The following is a 20,897-nucleotide window of genomic DNA, read 5'->3' as shown; positions in this document are numbered from 1 at the left end:
CTGTACTTAAAAGTATTGTAACCCTTTGGATTCATTGTGTCATAGAGTGTTGTGGCCCAGGAAATTGTAGGGTCATTAAAAACAGCAGGGCTCAGTCAAGAGACAAAACATGCATTATTACATTTTGTCCCTTTCCTGTAACGTCCATCAGGGCGGGAGGGGACCGAACGGGCTAAATGACACGAGGAGGGAAGAAAGAGATGCTTTCCCCTTTAAAACTGCAACACCAAATGCAGTAAAGAGGCCTTGAGTGCTATTGATCCACTCAGCCAGGCCTGGAAAACATCAGCTGCTAGAGGAGGAAGGGTTTGACCGTAAAATGTGCTGATGTGCTGCTCAGCGCGCAGCAGAGACGGAGGGCGTGTCCTCCAAGACTGCTGCTGCCTCGGATTAGAGACAAAAGGAATTAAGGGTGGGGGAGTAATGTGATGAAAAGTAATCTGAACAAATTAGCATCCAATTAAATGTTGTAAGCAGTGAGTCTGTGGTGCTGTTTGAAAGAAATGGAGGAATTTGTCATATCGGGCTATAACACTGTATATGCTGTAATTTATTGAGGTTATTTTGATATTTAACAGTTGTACAGTAGTAGGTCAGTCGTTTTTTTTTCTGGCATGCTGAATATGCCCAACCGACACACACACACCCTGGTACCAACTGTCTGTGTGTATATACACCCTGCACTTTTGCCTTTAAACATTTTTGTTTTAATAAAAATCAAACATAAAGATCACCCCGTCGTCCTCTGGGTCTTTTGTCACGTCCGGCAAGAAAGTGACAGAAATGATATTCCTCGTTTGATCAGATGATTTTTTTTTTTGTATTAAATAATTTTATTCTCAAGAGCAATGTACAATTTGCAAACAAATGTAAACAGGGAGACCTGCCAGCGTTTGGCAGGAACATGAACTACAAAAGCTTGAGACAATAATAGAAAACAAATAAATTAGCAACAATCTAGATCTGATCTCTGAACTGCAGCTAGTCTAGATATTCTAGCAAAGCGTTGCCGTGTACGTTTTCACAGGTTTTTATTGTCTTATCGACAACTGACGACCAGGGCGTTCAAAATGACCTACATCTGCTGCAAGCGCTGACAGTCAGTGTTCTGATCATTAACTTTGATCATATTTAAGTTGACCTAGGCTCAGTGATCATTTTTAGTGACACATTTAAGAAAACTGCCTCACGTCATTCAAAACACTGAGTTATTAAATCTTTATTCGTACTGGCGTAAAACAAAAAACAAAATGATAAATAGTGTTATCAGTGCTAATTCAATCAATCAAATCTGCTATAACTTAGTAAAAAACACACAGAAAAGTAACTGATGCTCCTCACAGACTACCTAAACTCTAAACAGAACATCCATTTTTATCAGAGGTAAACTTTAACTAAGCTGAGGCGACTTATCAGCTGACATATCCCGACTCTGCAGGGACATCTCCAGCGGCCTGGCGTCCTCTCCTGTTGGCCTGTCCATGAAACCCGAACAATTTCAGACAAGGAAGGAACTTTGTCAAACTGTGTCCTCGAACATGTTCTTCAAAACAAAGGACATGAGAATAAAGTCTTAAGTTCTGAGATGTAGCCCCTATGATATGCTGTAAAACGGTATGATCTGGGGTCGACGGCGGCGGTGTGTGCGCGCGTGCTCTCTCTGCTGCCTTCGCTCTCGGGAGGAGACAGACTGGTGGTTCTCTGATGTATTCAGAGAGAAAACTTGACAGCAGAGACGGGGGGAACAGGAACACAGGTGGAGAGAGGCGGCCTTTTTTTTTCTTTTTTTCTTAGACTGACAGGCATTTTGACAGCGATGGCAAAGAGAAGGAGGATGAAGAAAGCGTGGAAGCTCGGGATGGAGGAGGGAAAAACAGCTAAATGCACAAAATCTCCAGGTGGGGGGATTCATCTGATAGGTCAACGAGCAGGCGGGAGGGAGAGACAAGACAAGGCGAGGCGGGATGTGGTTTGGGAGACTGCGGGCCTGGGATGGGTGTAGCCGAGGCAGTGGATGGGGCAGCCGGGGTGACTGCAGGCTACCAGGTGGTTTGGAGGAAATACATGCTGCTCTGCTCGGCCAGACGGTGCGAGTGGGGTGGGGAGCAGCAGTGGAGACGGCCCTTCCACCTCCTCCGCATCGGGGGAGAAAGGAGACAGTAGGCGTGGGGTTCGCCTCCTTCAGTCTTTCCGTACCCTCCTCTTTCTCACAGCTTGTTTGTGGCTCTCCTCGGTGACGTCTCCTCCCTCTTTGGGCTGCGGGGCCAGAAAATGAACGAGATTAAAAGCCAAATTTAACGGATGAGACATAAAAAAAATCACCATGAAGACCTTTTGAATGCCAAGCAGAGTGAAATGCACGCTCATCCTTTCAAGTGAAATCCCCGAAAATTAAAACAAGAGCAGGCAGACTGCCCCGAGCGTGCATATTTCTCAGTGGAACAAGGACAATAGTCTAAACAGAAAGAAGGCGAGCGTATGATCGTGGTTGCTGTGATGTCTGCGGGACCACGTGAGAAACCCAAGCACGAGAGGGAGAGTATGAATGAAGCGTTCTGTTCACCAGACACCTTTAAACATGATTTATTCAAGCTCTTCAGTATTGGCAATATGAAATATAATGAGGTGTTCCCATCTGATAAATCACCAATATTGATACTCCTGAAAAGTGACTTCATGTCGGGGGAAGACGAAACTGATTTGATGAGCTACAACAAACTAATGAGGTGACGGCTGCAACAGCAGCAGCAGAAAGGTGATGTTCAGAGTGCAGCACTAATGAGACCTCAGTGTTTAGATCGATTGTCCACTGATGAGGTTTTTTGTTTGTTTGTATCAAACATATTGCTGCTAGTATCAATACTGAAACAATCCACCCCTCACTGCGATGTTTAAAGCCTTTTAAAAAGGACACGCGGTCAGCTGGTCACACTTGTGTTAAGTGAAAATAAATTGTTTTGTTGCTGAACACAGAAACAGTCCTTACTGTGTGCTCAGAACCAGAGACATCAGCATGAGAAAAACTGTTTGTGTGTGTGTAAAAACAAGTCTGGCTGCCAATCTATACTTTTGGGTCAAACAGGCCGACTGACAGACTGACTGACTTATAATTAAGCTGCTCACACTGCTGTTAAAGTTGACATATTGTTGTGGAAATATATTCCACACGTTAGAGTCTCTTAGATTAGATATTGAGGGAGTTTTGATCTCTCGGACACGCACCGTGAATTTACTTATTTTCTCAAATCAAAGAACTTTTATATCTTTAGTTATTTTATGATCTTTATCTGGTTTTTAATCTGTGATGGTCAGAAAAAAATAAATAAATAAATAATTATCCTGAGCCAGATGTTACAGGACATCCACCAACACCAGCTCATGAACTCACAATGACACTAACCTCATCTGTTCTCTCCGGAGCTTTGCTTTCCTCTTCCTCCTCCTCTTCCTCGTCGTCCTCCTCCTCCTCTTCTTCTTCCTCGTCTTCCTCCTCCTCATCGCCCTCTAGATTGTCACCTCCCACATCGGCTCCATCCTCCTCTTCCTCCTCCTCCTCCTCTTCTTCAGCTTCTTCTGTTGCTTTAGAGAGAGTGGGTGGGTAAAGGTGATGACAGTGAGGACAGAGAAATACGATCCTAGAACAATACAGCAGTAAAAGTGTGACACGCTGTGTGTGACGCCCTCTGTTTGACCCTCTAACCTGCAGCTGCAGCTCCCTCTGTAGCCTCAGCTGCTTTGTCCCGCTCATCTGCTGCTGCCGCCTCCTCCTCTTCTTCATCCTCCTCTTCCTCTATGTCCGCCTGGGGGAGATCCACCTTCTTGTACACGTAGTCGTCTTCTGATTTCTAGGGCACAAACAGGAGATTAAAGAAGTTTAGAGTGTTTTTTTCCCCCCCTGCGTACATCGGGGATTGGAAACACACTAAACAAATGACTATTAGGTGCGCAGTACCTTTGGCCAGCAGAAGAGCACAGCAAGTCCTACAGGCAGGCCGACTGTCAGGATGTAGATCACCCAGAGCCACGGCCGCTCCTCCGCTGCCATCGTGAGCTGAGTGAAGATCCCCGGCTGTGAGACAAGGGAGCAGAGAGCGAGAGCAGATAGTGAGCCTTTCTCTCACAGTGACAGACAGTGCTGCGGTAAACTGGAAGCGGTAAGAGTACATAAGTGTGTGTTGAGATGGCGCTCCGTGTTCCCGTTGCCCTTACAAAACATCACACTGACCTCGTTAGCGCTGGCCACCAGTTTCTTCAGCCCCCAGCTGTCAGAGGCCCAGCGGTCGGCCACCTCCTTGTGAGAGGTGATAATGAAGTTGTCAAAGTAGATATCCGAGGTCATGGACCACAACTCCAAGCCAAGAGCCTTGAAAGGTGCCATCCTGAACGGCTGCAGGTCCTCAAAATAGTCCGGGTTATCGATTTTACGTGGCTTCCAGACTCCCTTGGGAGAAGTCGAAGAATGTGGAGGAAAACAATTAGGAAGAAGAGAGTCCTTTCTGCTGACTGCTGTGGCGTGCACATCGTCATTTGTGTCTTCAAAAACTAAACTAAGAACAGTAAATAGACTTTGCCTGGTCCAGCTCTAGTTACCTGATAGTTTGGATTGTCCACCAGTGGGGCTTTCCACTTGCCCTTGTACAGAGGGTTGTTGATCTTGGGGCGGTTCCACTGCCCACAGCCAGGTGCCGTCTCGCAAGCTGGGTTGGGAATCTGTGGGGCTTCCCACTCTCCATCCATCTCCTCGTCCCTGCACACAGAAGAGGCCACACACACAGAGGACAGCTGTCAGCCTGGACCGTTTCCTCCCTGCGAACACTGTTTAGATGAGGAGAGTGTTTATTTACCAGTCTTCTGGCTTCTCAGCGTTAGGGTCAGAGACGAACTCTGGTTCATCGTCCAGCCAGCCCTCGGGCTTCAAAGCGTCAGGGTCTTCGATTTTTGCTGGTGCATCTTCATCCCTGAGATAAACACACAGACACACACACATACTCATGTTTGTTATTTATAACTAGGTCACTGAGGCCCTAACATGTCCAATCTGCAACAAACTATGTACTGTCTATTAGCACGGGGGTTGCAGTCACCAGTCATCGGGTTTGACAGCCTCGGGGTCAGGAATCTTGGCTCTCTCGTCCCAGTCATCCGGCTTGGAGTCATTTGGGTCATCTATCTCTTTGGGCGGGTTGACTGGAGGCACCACGTCGTACAGCAGGCTGCCGCGGCTCACACTGGACTGGTCGATGAACATCTCATAGCTGTTGTCTGGGTTCAACACTGACAGCAGAAGAAAAAAAAAAGAACATGGATTCTTCACTGCGGTACATGACTCGTCACACATGAAAGACATTTTTAAACACGGTCCATCTCTGTACCCAAAGTGTAGAGGTGAGTCTTCTTGTCAGTGTAGAACTTCTTGAGGTCCACGTCGGCCCTCTTGGCGTGCTTCTCCTCCAAGTCTTTGTTCAGAGGATTCTGGTGGCGGAAGATGAAGTGCAGCTTGTAGTCCTCGCCACACTTGTCTGGTCCAAACATGATGGTGTAGGGTGTACGGTCATGGAACTGCTCCTACAGTTCAGAACAAACAAAGACAGAGACTATTTAGTAATGTGGACAACCTTTTACCCAGTTCTACCAAAACAGTGGAGGGACACTTAGAATGGTTTGGATTGAATTCAGTGATAATGTACAGTTTGGACATGCTCCAGTGTCAAATGTTTTGGATTAAAGTGCCTCCCAAATGTTTCTGCCTGACATGTACTGTATACCAACCAGATTGAGATCACCAGTGTCTGACAGCAGTTTGATGTACGCTCCACCACAGTCGATGCCATCCTGGAAATTCACCTCATACCTGCAACCAGAACAAAACATACCAAATAAACAAGCCAATTAAAAAGAACATTTTAGACCAGAGGAAACAGTGTGTATGTGTGTGAACTCACTGTATGACCAGGGGCTCGTCCTGGAAGACAAACGGTTTGTCCAGTATGGCAGAGATTGCGTGGTGTTTGGCCCGGGACTTGAGCACCAGACCCTGATCTCCTGGTACTTTGTTCTCCTTCAGCTGCTCCACAGCCCACTTCCCTACAGCCGGAGAGGAGAGAGAGACAAAGAGAGAGATAACGATGATAAGATAAAGATGCAAACTGTAGTTGTAAATCACCTGCATCGTGAATGAGAAAAGAGTCTGTGCGAGGTGAAGACGGAAAGAAAAACAAACAAACAAACAAAAAAAAAAAGAGAACACACCGTCATATTTGGCGATGTCATCGTCTGCATCACCCTTCACCGTCTTTGACGGCTGCCATCTGTGGAGATAAACGTCAAGAAACACGAGGAAAAGGGTGAGCATGCAACATACTACAACCACTCACTGTAAGTGTATCCTGCTCACTCCACCACTGGAGGCTCATGTATCCCAGCATGCATCAAACATTTACGCTGTGTGTTTTTTTTTTCTGTCTATACCTGTCCAGGGATCCGTCATCAAACGTCTCTGCAAAGTAGACATCTCCAGTGGGAACAGGAGTCTTGTATGTCACCTGGGGGACAAATACTGGAAATTAGACCTTTGCAGCTGTTTAATTTATTTATTTATTATTTAATATACCAGCTTGGACACATCAGTTTCACGCATGACCTTTAATTGACCTATGACCCATCCCTGACCTGGAAGGAGACATTTGCATCCGTTACAGCCTCGCCAGCCTTCCCGCTCTCTGTGTCTGTATCATCGGATTGGTCTTCATCCATCACCGTCGCCTCCCTCTCTTCCTCCTCGTCTTCCTCCTCGTCTTCCGCCATCAGAACCTTTAGTTCCTCCTCGTCCAAGCCCATATCGTCATCCATGTCTGAAACATCCACCTCCGACTGTTTGTCCTGGGCCGCCACAGCCGCCACAGCCAGGGAGGACAGGAGCAGCAGACGCCACATCCAACCCCTGTCCAGCTTCATCTGCGGAGGGGAAGAATAGGGGGTGGTGGGTGGTGATAGTAGAGTGGTTGAACAGAGTGTGGGATGAAGGCGTATAAGATAAGATAAGCACGGCGTGAGCAGCAGCGTGGGGAGGGCGTGGTGTGGGAGGAGGAGGGAGGGGGGGATGGGACGAAGAGGCAGGTGTGAGTGAGATAGAGATAGTTATTTATGGAGAGCAACGGTGTGTGTGTGTGTGTGCGCGGAGGGGGACGTCAATGATATAAATAGAGAACGCAAGTGCATAAAAGGAAGGAGGGATGAGTGGGTGAGAGAAAAAACAAAAGAGATTGAGGTCACATTAGTACACAGAGAGGCCTGTGTCCTCTTATCACATTTATACACACTATTTCCTCATCGCCTGCTTCTTCTCTGCTGTAATACATCTCCACTGAACCTGCAAGATACAACTGAAACCTCTGAGTTTATAACAAGCAGGCTCTGCGTGTCCTAATATGCATTTGAAATCTTAAAGGATGCTCTGCTGAACAATGGCACAATTCAACGACCTCCTATTGATCAGGCCACACCTGCTCACCCTGGTCGCGAGCAGCAGGAATGGAAAAGTATGGCAGCAGGCGATGCGGCGGCACGCTTTCATTCATTCTCTAATTAACTTTAATTCCCATACTGCCGTTGTTGTTTTGTTCGCCAACATCAGAGCGCAGGGGGATCAAAAGGATTGTGTTAAGCACAAAGGAGAGGCGGTGAACACGAAGAGAGCCACCTTATCTTGAAGAACGTGTTCGTTTATTTGTATATTCGGACTGAAAGTGATGCAACAGATTGTACAAAAAAACAGATATTAATGTGAGAAAATACTAAATGTGTGCATGTTAAAGCTGTTAAAGGCAGTGAGGCCTTTAATGAGTCAGATTTTTGGCTTTAACAGGGACAACAAGAACAGAGGTCAGAGGTGGCTCTCAAACCTGCGACGTTAGGAGTGAACACCTCCTTGTCTTTTAATTCTAACCCATGACATTTATTTGTGTCCGTGAAAAGAACAAACTGCTCATGAGGCCGAGGCACTTTCTGGAAGTTTCAGCTGCTTCGACATGAAGAGAATCATCTCTGCTTCACAGATGTGGGCACGTCGTGCAAGATCCAAACCCTTTCGTACCCCACAGCCATTCCTGCTCTACATGACACGTCTTTTAAATTACGTTAGGGACAGTGAACTGGGTCAGTGGTTACAACTCTATGGAGGCGGAAAAGGTTTTAGATTTTTTTTTTAAAATGCCTGCAAAATCCAATATTGTGCTCAGACAGAATGATTCTGTCAGGATGTTTCCTCATATCACAGCTCAGCCTTGTGAAAGGACTCAACAACAAGAAATGTGGAGCTCATGCAGCCTCAGCATTCAGACATGATATGCAGCTAATGGCATCTAAAGCAGGCAGGTTTAAGACTGTGTCTCACTAAAATGGACTACATATCCTGACAGGCCACGTCAGGTAATGTCCCACTTCAGCCCTCTTTAGTAACACAGTTATAGTCCTGGTGTAACAGCCCCCTTTAAACGTCGCCAACAAGCTTTTATTTTAGAGAAGTTTATAACTCAACAGATCCAGAAACTTCAAGGAAAAGGTCATGGGACAGGCTTGTGGAGCCAACATGGCTGCCAGCGGGCACTGCACCGTCCAAGCTGTGTTGTCAGATGAGCGGCTCCGGCTGCAGCACCACCTGCTCCGCTAGCGGGCTAGCTGGACGGCGCGCCAATCACAAACAGCAAACGTTAGCACAACATAAGCTTATCCCGTAAAGTCAGGGGCTCGCACAGGCGGTCCGATAATTAAACATGCACTGGCGTTACGGACTCGAGCGGGAAAGAATAAGTTTAGAGTCAAAGGTGGTCGAAAATGTCTCATTAGGACTGGAGAAATGAGTGGATAGCAACGGTTAGCTCGCTGAATTAGCTGCGATGTCGCACGGGGAGGGATGCAGAGGGAATGAATGAGCGCCCGCACACAAACCTTGCGCCTTCTTCGTAACTGCAGAGACAATCCGTCGACCAAAGCTGCGTGTCCGCCTCGAGAAAAAAACAGAGAGCGGGGTATCTCGTGTGTTTAGCCCGCTGAGAGTATCACCGAGGCCCGCCGTGTATGGTTTGGGGGAAAAAAACACGGTTGGAGAGGAGGAGGAGGAGGATGGACCGTAGATGACAGCTCGGCCCGGATAACGGTGCGCGGTTTGAAGAGTGCGAGCGTGTCCCAGCGACTGGGCATGCGCACTTCGCGCAAATGGAAGAGCGCGAATGGTGCCTTCACGTGTCATCGTCCGTTGTTAAAAAAAAAGGCTAATTCAGACTAATTTCAGAGACTTTTCTGCCCTTTTACCTTTGTTGCTATTCTTTTACACACAGAGATGCTTTCCCCGCCGATAATTTTGTTGTAGTGACATGTTGTTTTTTAATAATGAACGAAGCACGGGACAAAACGTTAGTTTGTCGAATTTTGATCAAATACAGCAAAAGTACATTAGCTACATGCATTTTTTTAGTCTTTCAACAGTAGCAGATGAATACATGACACTCACTCGTATTTCAAAATGCCTCCAAAAATACTACAGGTACTTGCTTACACGTTTTACACATTTGAAAGTTTCAAATTACGAGTTTACGAGGAACACTTAAAGGCATCATTAACTCGCTCTGCACCAGGACTACAAAATAAAAGCTCAGCGTCAGTAAAAATGCTTCGCGCGCGCTGTACAAACGAAGATTTGGTTCATAAATAAAAATATAACACACATATCCTAACGGCTACCTTGCAGTAATTCTAAGGTGGTCAAATAAATAATAATAATTAAAAAAATACTTCCCACATTTTACTACCACACGTTGTATGCACTTCCGGGGTAGAGTTCAGAAAATATTGACGGTGACCACATGCCTGTCGGAGCTGGAGCTACACAGTTGTGAATTAAAGTATTAAAGTATATTAGAGCGCCGCAGAATGAAGGACACGCCGCTGGCTAACTGTGAGCGGGACTTCCTGCTTACAGCCATCGAGGAGAAAAAGGTGAGCTGTGTCCACTTCACGGACTGACGTTAAACTGACGCACAAAACTGCGTTCATTTAAAGCCAAATAATAGTGCTTACTCTGACTGATAGAGAATGAAGAATATTTCTCTTCATTTAATAACCGGGAGATGGACTGTAGCTAAGCAGTACAGGTCAATAAGTCATGTTCCAGTAAAAGGAGATGAGAAGGTGTCTCTGTGTGGCTGTGTTTAGAGAGTTCATTTTCAATTAATCTGTCCATCTGTTTTTTTTTTCTTTCGATTAATCGTTTAGCTTTTGGTCCATAAAATGTCACAATAGTGAAACATGTTGGTCAGTGTTTCCCAAAGCTCATTGTAACATTATCAAGCACATTATGTAACACAAGCCAAAGATATTCAGTTAACTTTCCAAAATATTCACATTTGAGAAGCTGAAATCTGGAAATTTTGATCAAATGATCCACCATTCATATTACATGTATTATTTGTTGAACAGACTGGTCTACAATTTTGTTGAACTGTACTTGTACTGTTACAATGACAAATAAAGCCTCTATCGTCATCGTCATCATCATCATCATCATCATCATTATCATCATCATTATCATCATCATTATCATCATCATTATCATCATCATCATCATCTATTATCAGAATGCCTGGCAGTTAATTTAAAAGTTGAAAACTAATAGATAAACGGAGTAATCTTTATACATAAGTAGTTTTCTGTGTGACTGCAGAGGTTTGACCTCTCCTGTCCTCTCCCTGCAGCGCCTGGATGGACGACAGACCTACGACTACAGAAACATAAAGATCACATTTGGGACTGACTATGGATGCTGTTTTGTAGATCTTGGGAAAACCAGGTCAGAAATTTACCCCAGAGGTTTAACTTTGAAGTTAGCAACATTTTCTGTACAGTTACAGCAAAGGGTGGAAAGCTTTCAAACAAGGCACTGATGTGTTCAGAGTCCAAGTTAGCACCATCCATATTGTATTGATTGTAAACATGAAGTTGTGTTTTTGTGATAATGGAATGTGCTGCACTCTGCAGGGTCATGGCTCAGGTGTCGTGTGAGCTTGTGGCTCCTAAAGAGAGTAGACCAAACGAGGGCATCATGTTCTTCAACATCGAGCTGTCACCCATGGCCTCGCCGGCATTTGAACAGGGCAGGTAAGAAAAAAAGTCTAATTTATCGGACAGATTATACATTCCCCTTTATTCACTGTAAGATTTCTCTTCAGATCATAACAATTAGACTTTTTTTAAGGAGTTAAGAGACACATTAGACGAGAACAGTGTCTGAAACATGGTTCATTTAGTCAAACTGTTTGTGCAGAAGAGTGTGAATCATCTGTGGGGCGTTTCCTTTCTCTCCAGACAGTCTGAGTTGTCAGTGAAGCTGAACAGACAGCTGGAGAGATGCTTGAGGAACTCCAAGTGCATTGATACTGAGTCCCTGTGTGTGGTGTCTGGAGAAAAGGTAACACACACACACACAAACACACACACACAAAGAGAACCTCAAAGAACCTCATCCAGTGTAGTGATGCATGTGTGTCTGTGTTCAGGTGTGGCAGATTAGAGTGGACGTTCACATGTTGAATCACGATGGCAACCTGATGGATGCTGCCAGCATCGCTGCCATCACCGCTCTGTGTCACTTCAGACGGCCCGATGTCGGCATCCAGGGAGATGAAGTCACAGTGGTGAGTCAGCAACAAACACAGCAGGCGGTTTCTCCGCTTCACAGAGTCTATTGGAAAATTCCGGTCTCCCCATTAAAACACCAAACTGCTCAGTTGTAGTTGTAGTAGTGAATTTCTTCGACGATATAACGCAGGAACTTTCCTCCACTGATACAAGTGGCCACTAATGATTCATCTTTTTATTGTCAAAACAAAAACACATCACTCTTATGTAGCACCACAGTTTATCTGTTTTAATTGTGTGTTTTATTCCCCTGTCTCCATCAGTACAGTCCAGAGGAGAGAGACCCTATTCCTCTGAGTATCTACCACATGCCCATCAGTGTCAGCTTCTCCTTCTTCCAACAAGGGTAACAAACCAGAGTACAACAAGTACCCAAATAGGTTAAGATTTAATTTAAAGGGGCACCCTGTTAATTCAACTGTGTGGTCATTCTGGTGAATGTAGTTTGTGGTACAGTTGAGGTGTACATACATATATTCATTTGATTTCTTCTTTTCTTCTTGTGACAACTAGTTAGTTTGATTTGTTCTCAAGATCTCAAGGCATTTACGTCATTATGCCAAAATAATTGTTGTTATTCACGAGATAACAGGATAATTTTCTCAAGGTCTCAAAATAGCAAAACTTTCTTTTTCCATGATAATGCCAAAAAGGAAGCGCATTAAATAATCGCAAGAGACATCTTTCAGTGTAGCACTGTCAGAGGAGCAGGAGAATATTGCAGTTGTAATGATTAGTTACACTACATATGCTTTTATTTTCTTGAGATCTGAAATTAATTATGGCATTATCTCGGGAAAACAAAGTTCCCAAACAGCGTTTGTTATTTTGGCATAATGACATAAATAACTCGAAAAAAACTTGTTATCTTAAGAAAACAGAGGAAATAAAATGTATGAATGCATGACCGCTTAGGGCTTCCGTACTACACAGAGAGGGCTTTCTGTTATTTAGCCTCTTCCATTATAAATGGGGTGGACAAAATCAGTGAGATGAAATGAAATGAATGAAACAATGAAAAATCTGTATTTTTTTAGGTATGTCAGTGTGAAGAACATGCGCAATGTGTGAAAATTAAACACTAAAAACAAAAAGTGGCTTATAGACTAATAAGTTCTCCAATCACTGGATGAATATTGTCCTTTCTCATACCAAGCCTTATTCTTCTACACTTCCTGTTTGCTCTGCAGAACCTACCTGCTGGTTGACCCCTGTGAGCGGGAGGAGCGGGTGATGGATGGTTTGCTGATGATCGCCATGAACAAACACAGGGAGATCTGCTCCATCCAGTCCAGCGGGGGCATCATGTTGCTCAAAGACCAGGTGAATAGAGTCAAGATAGTTTTGCAGCCATAAAGATCAATTATCTTGAAAATAACATCACTTACTTAACTGTAAAGATCTATATTTTCTGCTGTTCAAAACACTGACAGGCTCAAAAACACAACAAGTGTATCACCAAATTATTTGTGTGTGTGTGTGTGTGTTGAAGGTCATGAGATGCAGCAAAATAGCCAGCGTCAAAGTGTCTGAAATCACAGAACTCATCAGCAAAGCTCTTGACAACGACAAAAAAGCCAGGTGAGCAGTAACGGCACATTAGCCACATTTACCACACCATGTTTTAAACTCCTGGTGCTGTTGTTAGAAGATTTATGCAAACTCTGTATTTCCCATTTTTCAGGAAGGCGGGCGGCAGGTGTGGTTTTGCAGAGTCTATGCCTCAGGAGCGAATCACAGCGCTGAAAATGGACGAGACTCCAGTGGAGATGACGGATGTGTCAGATGCAGCCAATGACATCGTTGAGAAAGCCGAGGCCCCACCTCAGACGTATCCTTTACTGAGCCTGAGGAACAAACGTGTCTTTGTCCCTTTTCTATATGTCACTTTGCCATATTATGTCCACTGAGGCTTCTTAACCATACGTACCAGGGTGCCTTCCCCAGTGGTGCCCGTCCCAGGTGTAGGTCAGGTGGGGCAAGGTCTGCAGAACACCTGGGGACTGGAGGAGGAGGAGGATGAAGAGGAGGAGGAAGAAAATGACAGTGGTGCAGAACAGGAGGAAAAAGTAACAAAGATGGAAGAGGAACAGCAAGAAAAGAAGGAGAGCAGAGGAGGTATTTTATTTGGCATTGATGCATGAGGATATTTTAGTCTGAATAAATTGAGAACACATATTGAGAATCTGTTTTGACTTGCAGGAGATGTGGTTGAGATATCTGACAGTGAGGAGGAGGAAGTGGTCATACTTCACCCGGAGACAGACAAAGCTCCTAAGTATGTTTGTATGTATAGTAGAGTTTAATTAGTAACTCATTATCAGGTTGTTTTGTTGGATTTACATTCGGGTTTTTTTTTCCTGCTCTCAGAAATACAGGGTCCAGTTCGAACCAGAAGGGGGCAGCAACATCAAAGAAAAGACAGAAAAAATGAAAGAAGGCTCCGGATGAGCCCACTGCAGTGAACTGCATATTCACACCATCCACCGAGTCTGCAGCACCTCTCCATTGTAAAGAAGAACGGTCATAATGATTCCCAGAGTTGGGATCAAATGGATGTTACAGAACAGACACTTCCATGTGTTGGACTCTGAGATCAGGAAGTCTACTTCTTGTTTCTAGACATTTGGATCCATTTAGAGAAACAGCGCATACAAATGTATAGAAAGTTATTTGTAACATAATTTTTTATCGGTGAAAGATGTCAAATGTTGATGGATATGATTTAAATAAAATATTCTCAACCACCGTTGCAGAATTTTACATTTCAGTTTGCACAGTGGGTCTATTTTTGTAGGAAGAAGCATGTGATCTGTGGTGCTGATTGTGAATTGAATAGGAATGTTTTTTTGAGCTTGTGCATCTCCTGATCTGAAGGCGGCCTTCAGTAGCAGACAGACATCCTTGTTCATCCAGGGCTTCTGATTAGGGTACATGGTAATCTGTTTCTTGGTAGAAACGTCATCTATGGTGGTGGCGATGTAGTCCATTACAGAGGAAGCGTAGCTCTCGATGTCAATGTGGGAGTGAATGGTTGCCTATTCCAGTCTGTGTGCTTCAGCTGTTCCTGCAGCACAGAGTGTGCTGTGGTAAGAAAGTGCCTGAAAGCAGCACTCAGAGTCCTCAGGAAATGTCCTGTCTTTCTGTAAGGCGAATGAGAACGGCATCGAGACGTATGTGAAGTTATTCATGTTGTAACAAGTGAATGTTTCCTGACAAGAAGAATGTGAAGTAAAAGTCAGGTTCCACCGAGATTTGAACTCGGATCGCTGGATTCAGAGTCCAGAGTGCTAACCATTACACCATGGAACCTCTGCTACTACGGTGGTGACATGTGTGTATAATATTCTAGTATTATTGGCTCGACCTGCGGGATTGTTTATCTATTTTATATATGATGTAATTCACTTAGGACAATGTAATGTTTTTAATATTGAAGAACATGCAACTGCCGATAATGCTATGGAAAGAAACTCAGATGTACACGTGTACAACTCTTGCTCCCGATATCTTTGCCTTTGATATACGACACGTAAAAGAACCATATTTGTGGCTAACAGAACTATATAATGATAATGAAGTCTAAACTAAAACGTAGATGGCCCGTACGGGGATCGAACCCGCGACCTTGGCGTTATTAGCACCACGCTCTAACCAACTGAGCTAACCGGCCACGAGAGGGCCTTCCATTATGCAATCTTGAAATAGGCGCCATGTCATCTTGATGTAGTGTGTTTTCTGATTTTTTTGTGATTCTGGATTTTAAAAACTATCCAGTGAACGAGTTAACGGTCAGATTTATATGTCAGTATGAACAGAAACCAGAAGGTGACTGTCGATTGTGACAGTTTTGGAGTTTGAGATCATCAAGACCCACGTGTGAGTGACAGTTTACAGAGCAATATTCATGTGTGTGCAAAATGTGTGTTTTCCTTTATTGCCACAAAGAATCACCAGACATGTTATGGATACAATTATAATAATGAATGTCAAACTTGGGTAAAAAATGATCAGTGTTCTCAGCTCCAGGACTGTGGAGGTGTGTCAGCTGAATGCACTGAAGCTAGGTCATTTCATGAAAGCAGTCAAGCAGACATTTTGAATCAACTGAAATGTGTCAGGTAAGTTCAGAAAATGACATGACTAACGCTGACTAACGCTAAAATCACTCTGTTGGCACACTGTTGTATGGATGACGCCCCATGTACAAAGGCTCAGTCCTTGACGGCGCCCCAGGGTTTGAATCCGACCTGCGGCCCTTTGCTGCATGTCATACCCCATCTCTCTCTGTCTCTCCTCACATTCCTGTCACTCTTCAGTTGTTTCTATCAAATAAAGCTCAAAAAGACCAAAAGAACACCTGTTTGTGAAGTGTTTTCACCTTGACGGTAATAATGGAGTTATAGTTTGTGATTGTTCTCACAAATAATGTCCACACTTGGAACCAATATATATTTACTCAAGACACGTTTGTGTTATAATACAACAAAACGAATAAATTACAAAAGGTATTCACTTCTTTCTAACATCTAGTTAGTTGCCTTGTATTCACACTCGAAAGATATGTGTGTGGTGCACAAACGCAGACAAGCGTGGGTGCTTTTCTTGTCCTAGACCCTTATCAGACCAGTGTGACATCAACAAACATCTCAGCTCTATCAGGGTCTCACATACAGAGGTGTGTTAGTGTGTGTGCAAATACTTAGGTGGTTTCAATAGTGTGGAGTGGTCTGTTTGCCTACAGGCGAAGTTACATGGATACAAACTGTAAAAGCTATTGAGCACATCATATCTAGATTTCGCGTGTACACCAGGAGAGAAGAGAGGTTCTTGTATATCTGATAATAAACCTCACAAATGATAAGATCACACTACACATTAAAAGTGTACATGTGCATGCTTAACTTTAAGAAAACAGGAAGTGGCTACTGCGTGACTCCTTCTACCCGCTAGTGTATTGTTGCACATATAGGACATAGAACCTGGGGAGCCACGTACCCTTATTCAGGCACATATCTGCCTTTTTCCTCTAGATTTTGTGAGTCATTTTGAGAACACTTGGTTCACTTGGTTGAGGTGCCAGTGTTAGCAGGGCTGCCCTGTCTTAACAGATAGGCCTACATGTGGTTACAAGTTCTTTTTAAATGTAAGTTGTCTGTCTGGCTGATCAGGTTCACCATGTAAAGGTGTGTTTTGTTTTTTCACACAGGCACAAGGGGAACTATTGCTTGCACACACGCCTACACACACACACACACACACACACAGCCTGGTAGTCAGTGGAAAAGTACTGGACGAAGAAGAGTGACTGCACAGCAACACACATCACTGCCATCAAATACCCACATACAAAGTCATGTTGGCCTACTCAGTATAGAAATGACACATGGACACTGTGTGAGATGAGACTCACTATTTGATCGCTCATTGCATAACCAGTGTTGTTACAGAAGCCAAAACAGCCATTGCAATGTATAATTTACAAGTGACTACAGTGTGCAGTGCATTACACGGTAAGCACAGCTAGATTTAGTTGGGAGACCTGATATCACTGGGCAGTGTTTATCCTTAGCTAGAGTTCTTTTGCAGGTTTTGAAGTGTGCACAAGTGCATGAAAAAGAAAATACGACCACGATCCAAAATTACGATAAAATCAGAATATAATAAAATAAGCAATATGAGCAGACTGAGACAACACGTTATTTATATTTAATGGAAGACAAAAAGAACTGCTGATATTGTAATTTCTGACTTCACCTCGGGTTTAGGAGATCAAAATATAATAATATACGACCCCACCTTTGAAGTTGGTTTTATGGTCTGCTCTTTGTTTGTCAGCCTACAGTACTTTGTAGCAGCGGTGGACTTGTTTGAAAGACACCTAGTGAAAAAAATAAAAACGTCACCAGCTATGCGTTGGGGCACCACTGTGCAGAAAGTCTTGACACATTTACAGCTTATTCAGGGTTAGGGTTAGCATCCTAGCAGGCACGTCATCATGTTTTCCCCACTGAAAGGGCACTGCAGAGAGCACTTCATCACATTTGCCTTCTTGGAGGCGTCCAAGAAGGCACTTTTTTTCTTTCTGAGGACACTCAGGTTTGCGATAGTCCTTGTATTAAAGGTCAAATATGCTATTTGATGTGTTTCTCTCCGCTTGAGGAAGAAGTCCTGACCCTGGCCTAAAGACTTAGATGCTAATTCTCAAATGTCCAGGGTGGGTGACATGTCATACCAGCTGCTAAAGAGTAGTTAACATGTATGCAGTGTCATCACAGAGACGGGATACCAAAGAAATGACAGAAAAGTCATTCAGGTGAGTGGACTACAGAGGAGAAAGAAGAAAAACCAAAGAAATAGAGAAGTGTAGATGCCATGACATTTTCTCAAAGCTGTCTGGACCATAAAGAGGAAGTTGTCTGACCTTGGTTTGTGGAGAAATAAAAATAGGCGAGTCATAAAGTGGCCATTACTCAGCATAAATAGACATTACCTAACATTCAGTCAGATAAAATATATTCATTTAACTTGATGCAGAGTATTTTAACATCCCACAGCACACAGTACTAACCTTTTTCATATTACCTTCGCTTTATCGAGCTAGTTTTATGTTTTAGAGTTCAATTTAAAGTTATATCCAAAGCCCAACCAAGTCAGAATGTGTGTGTGACATTTGTTTTTCATGGAAACATTCTGCAATGATATACCAATTAGCTGGGGAACTTCTTTACTGTATGTGAGAGTACCAGTATCCTTTGCTTTGATACATGAGCTCCTCCTAATTTATGGAATTTGTTGATTGGATCAACCTGTTATAAATAGAGTGAGAAGGAAGCAATAGCATGGTGCCTTTCCTGCACAGCATTAAGAGCTTTTATTTTAACAAGAGATCACTTTTAATATGCTTAATTAACATGTAAAAAGTATTGTTGTTTTCACCAACACAGATCTCTCAGCTTGGTGAAACCCAGATGAATAAGATAAGAACCCTATATCCACCCAACAGAGAGAGTACAGGCTCAGCCTGTCACGCAGTTTCATTCAACTCAGTCCTACCAGTCACGCAGGCAAGGCATGGTGCAGCCACTTAACATAGTGGGTTGTTTAGCTCAGAGCTCGAATGTCGTCTAAGTGGCAAACTTAGACCAGAAGTGATAAAATGAAACTTGGTCATATGAGAGCATTTACTCTTAAGGAGTCTATATTAATAGTTCTGTTTGAGGTGTTGATGGCCACCAGTGAAAGTGTTGGTGATTGTGTCAGAGGAGGTATTACATGGATTAACATCTTTAATGAGTATGTTATCTATCTCTTAATCCAAACTTCTCTTTGATCAAAACATGCACTTTAATGTACTGATGTTTTTCTTTTGTAATCTTACTTTAGACTATTTGCTGGATTTTATAGAACCAACATACATACAGGAACCAGAACTGCACAGCACAGAAACAATCTACAGTTTTCTTTATGTCTTTGTGATCAACATGTTAATCAATAATTGTAAATGGAAACATTAGAAGTTTTAAGCTGGATAGTTTGAAACAGTGACTAAAAGTACACGGTTACATGATTACAGGGTTTTTAACAGGGCAAGCAGGGATTAAATCTCATTAAGTGCCAGTTAACAACTAAACCACAGCTATGGTAACGATGTGAATCTCACATAAAATATAAATGATTCAAATTCAGTTTATGGTGGCACATATTTCAGCCCATAGAGCAGTGTCAGAAAGCTGATTAGCCTCACTGCTTGATGAAGAACAAATGTTTCTTTTTAAAAACATTGTCTTGGTGTGAATGGAAGTGTAACATCAGGACTCCAAAGTGTTCAATACAAATAAATAATCACACAAATGGGAGAGTCATTACATGTCATAATGACACATTTTATTTTATTTTAAGCTACTTTTCACGACTGTGGTCTCTGCCTTCGCATGTTTGTTCTGTGAAACACGGAAATGCTTCTTATTTTATGATTTAAAAAAATCTAAATGAGTTTAGATTTAGATTAGATTCAGCTTTACTGTCATTGCACAAAGTAAAAGTACTTAGACAGTGTGTAAAGTGCAGGTATAAATATGACTATGTTATAGAATATATATAGTATAAGCAGCATGGACAGGTTGAAATGAATATACCGGTACTAACACACACGCATGAATGTACAGTATAGTTGGTGGCAAAAAATGATACCTCAGTTCCCAGCTAGACTATTTTGTATTTTGTTTCTGTCAGTACAAAATAAACTTATACTTCTGCACTTTTTCTTCCTGCTGTACTGACACCTAACCATCACTTCTAATGGGGTGTAAACTAAACTTCAGGTCCTCTCACACTACTTAATTCTTCTTCAAGTCCAACAGAGATACAAGAACAGAGAAGTACTGTTGTACTTTTGTGCTTTGTCAATTCCCCATCCTGTTGTGCAAAATAGCTCTGAGTCCCTTCCTATTATCTACGTCTATGATCTCACGCTCACCTCGGTACACCATTACCTCATTGGATGTTTTCAATCTCTAGCTCTGTCCTGTCCTCACACACTGCCTATAGTTGCTGCTTGGCATGTTCTGAATGCACTCACTGTCTCTTGACATTATACTTATTATTTCAGCTCAATGTAAAAATGTCAAACAAAAAATAATTGTCATCTGTTGATTATACATACTCTGATCCATATGGGTGATTCAGTGTGCACAAGCCAGTGACAGTTATTTTCCACAAGCCGTCCAGTGTGTCTATCAGATAAGATGGATACTTTATGAAAGTCAGTGCGTATTGTTGTTCAGACTGTGGCCTCTGTGTTGTGTAACCATCTGTGATTGTGATCTACATAGATGCATACCGGAATGGTTTCTTATCTCAAGGAAAATGTGCGATCTGATGGCTCTCAGTGGAACATAGAACCAAGGAATATGAATTATTTCATAGAAGGCAGAAACTATAAATAAACCAAGGGGTGGTTTCAACAACAGGAGCTTCATTAGTTGTTTAGATGATATTAGTTTGGAGGAAAGAGTGTAAAGTAAGACAATTATCGACTGTTACATAAATATTACTAAGGGTTTGAGTATCCCACTACAAACAGTTCAAGGTGTGTCATATACTTTGATTGTTCTTTTGTGCTGTGTTTTATGGGGAGTTTTTGTCCAGCCATTGTCTTCTGTTTTTACTGCTTGCATGCTTTGTGCAGATGGGGACCAGAGCTG

The 20,897-nt window shown here is 43.0% G+C and overlaps 2 protein-coding genes and 2 non-coding genes across 5 annotated transcripts; 1 reads left to right on the top strand and 3 right to left on the bottom strand.

The window, feature by feature from the left end:
- Positions 1-809: 809 nt before the first annotated feature.
- Positions 810-9,203, bottom strand: clgn (calmegin). Of its 2 annotated transcripts, none has more exons than XM_010735761.3 (15): positions 8,947-9,203; positions 6,670-6,954; positions 6,469-6,542; positions 6,250-6,308; positions 5,943-6,084; positions 5,770-5,851; positions 5,373-5,565; positions 5,085-5,274; positions 4,845-4,958; positions 4,591-4,747; positions 4,226-4,441; positions 3,953-4,069; positions 3,701-3,845; positions 3,401-3,579; positions 810-2,256 (listed from the first exon to the last, which is right to left on the bottom strand). In XM_010735761.3, the coding sequence occupies exons 2-15, from the start codon at positions 6,952-6,954 to the stop codon at positions 2,182-2,184; spliced, it is 2,028 nt and encodes a 675-aa protein (XP_010734063.3). In that variant the 5' UTR covers positions 8,947-9,203; the 3' UTR covers positions 810-2,181. The 2 variants fall into 2 exon arrangements, with proteins under 2 accessions (XP_010734063.3, XP_010734072.3); XM_010735770.3 differs by having other exon boundaries at positions 3,401-3,573.
- Positions 9,204-9,803: 600 nt separating this feature from the next.
- On the top strand, positions 9,804-14,461 carry exosc9 (exosome component 9). Its single transcript, XM_010735753.3, has 12 exons — positions 9,804-9,993; positions 10,749-10,843; positions 11,032-11,151; positions 11,359-11,461; positions 11,550-11,687; positions 11,955-12,037; positions 12,882-13,014; positions 13,184-13,272; positions 13,376-13,522; positions 13,625-13,809; positions 13,894-13,969; positions 14,062-14,461. Exons 1-12 carry the CDS (start codon positions 9,928-9,930, stop codon positions 14,123-14,125), a joined length of 1,299 nt encoding a protein of 432 aa, XP_010734055.2. The 5' UTR covers positions 9,804-9,927; the 3' UTR covers positions 14,126-14,461.
- A 470-nt stretch (positions 14,462-14,931) lies between these two features.
- On the bottom strand, positions 14,932-15,003 carry trnaq-cug (transfer RNA glutamine (anticodon CUG)). Its single transcript has one exon. It is a non-coding gene; the product is annotated as a tRNA-Gln (tRNA).
- A 287-nt stretch (positions 15,004-15,290) lies between these two features.
- Positions 15,291-15,364, bottom strand: trnai-aau (transfer RNA isoleucine (anticodon AAU)). The gene has a single exon. It is a non-coding gene; the product is annotated as a tRNA-Ile (tRNA).
- Positions 15,365-20,897: the final 5,533 nt, after the last annotated feature.

This window comes from Larimichthys crocea, chromosome X, assembly GCF_000972845.2.
Source record: "Larimichthys crocea isolate SSNF chromosome X, L_crocea_2.0, whole genome shotgun sequence".
NCBI lineage: Eukaryota > Metazoa > Chordata > Actinopteri > Sciaenidae > Larimichthys > Larimichthys crocea.
This window is presented reverse-complemented; position numbering and strand designations above follow the sequence as displayed.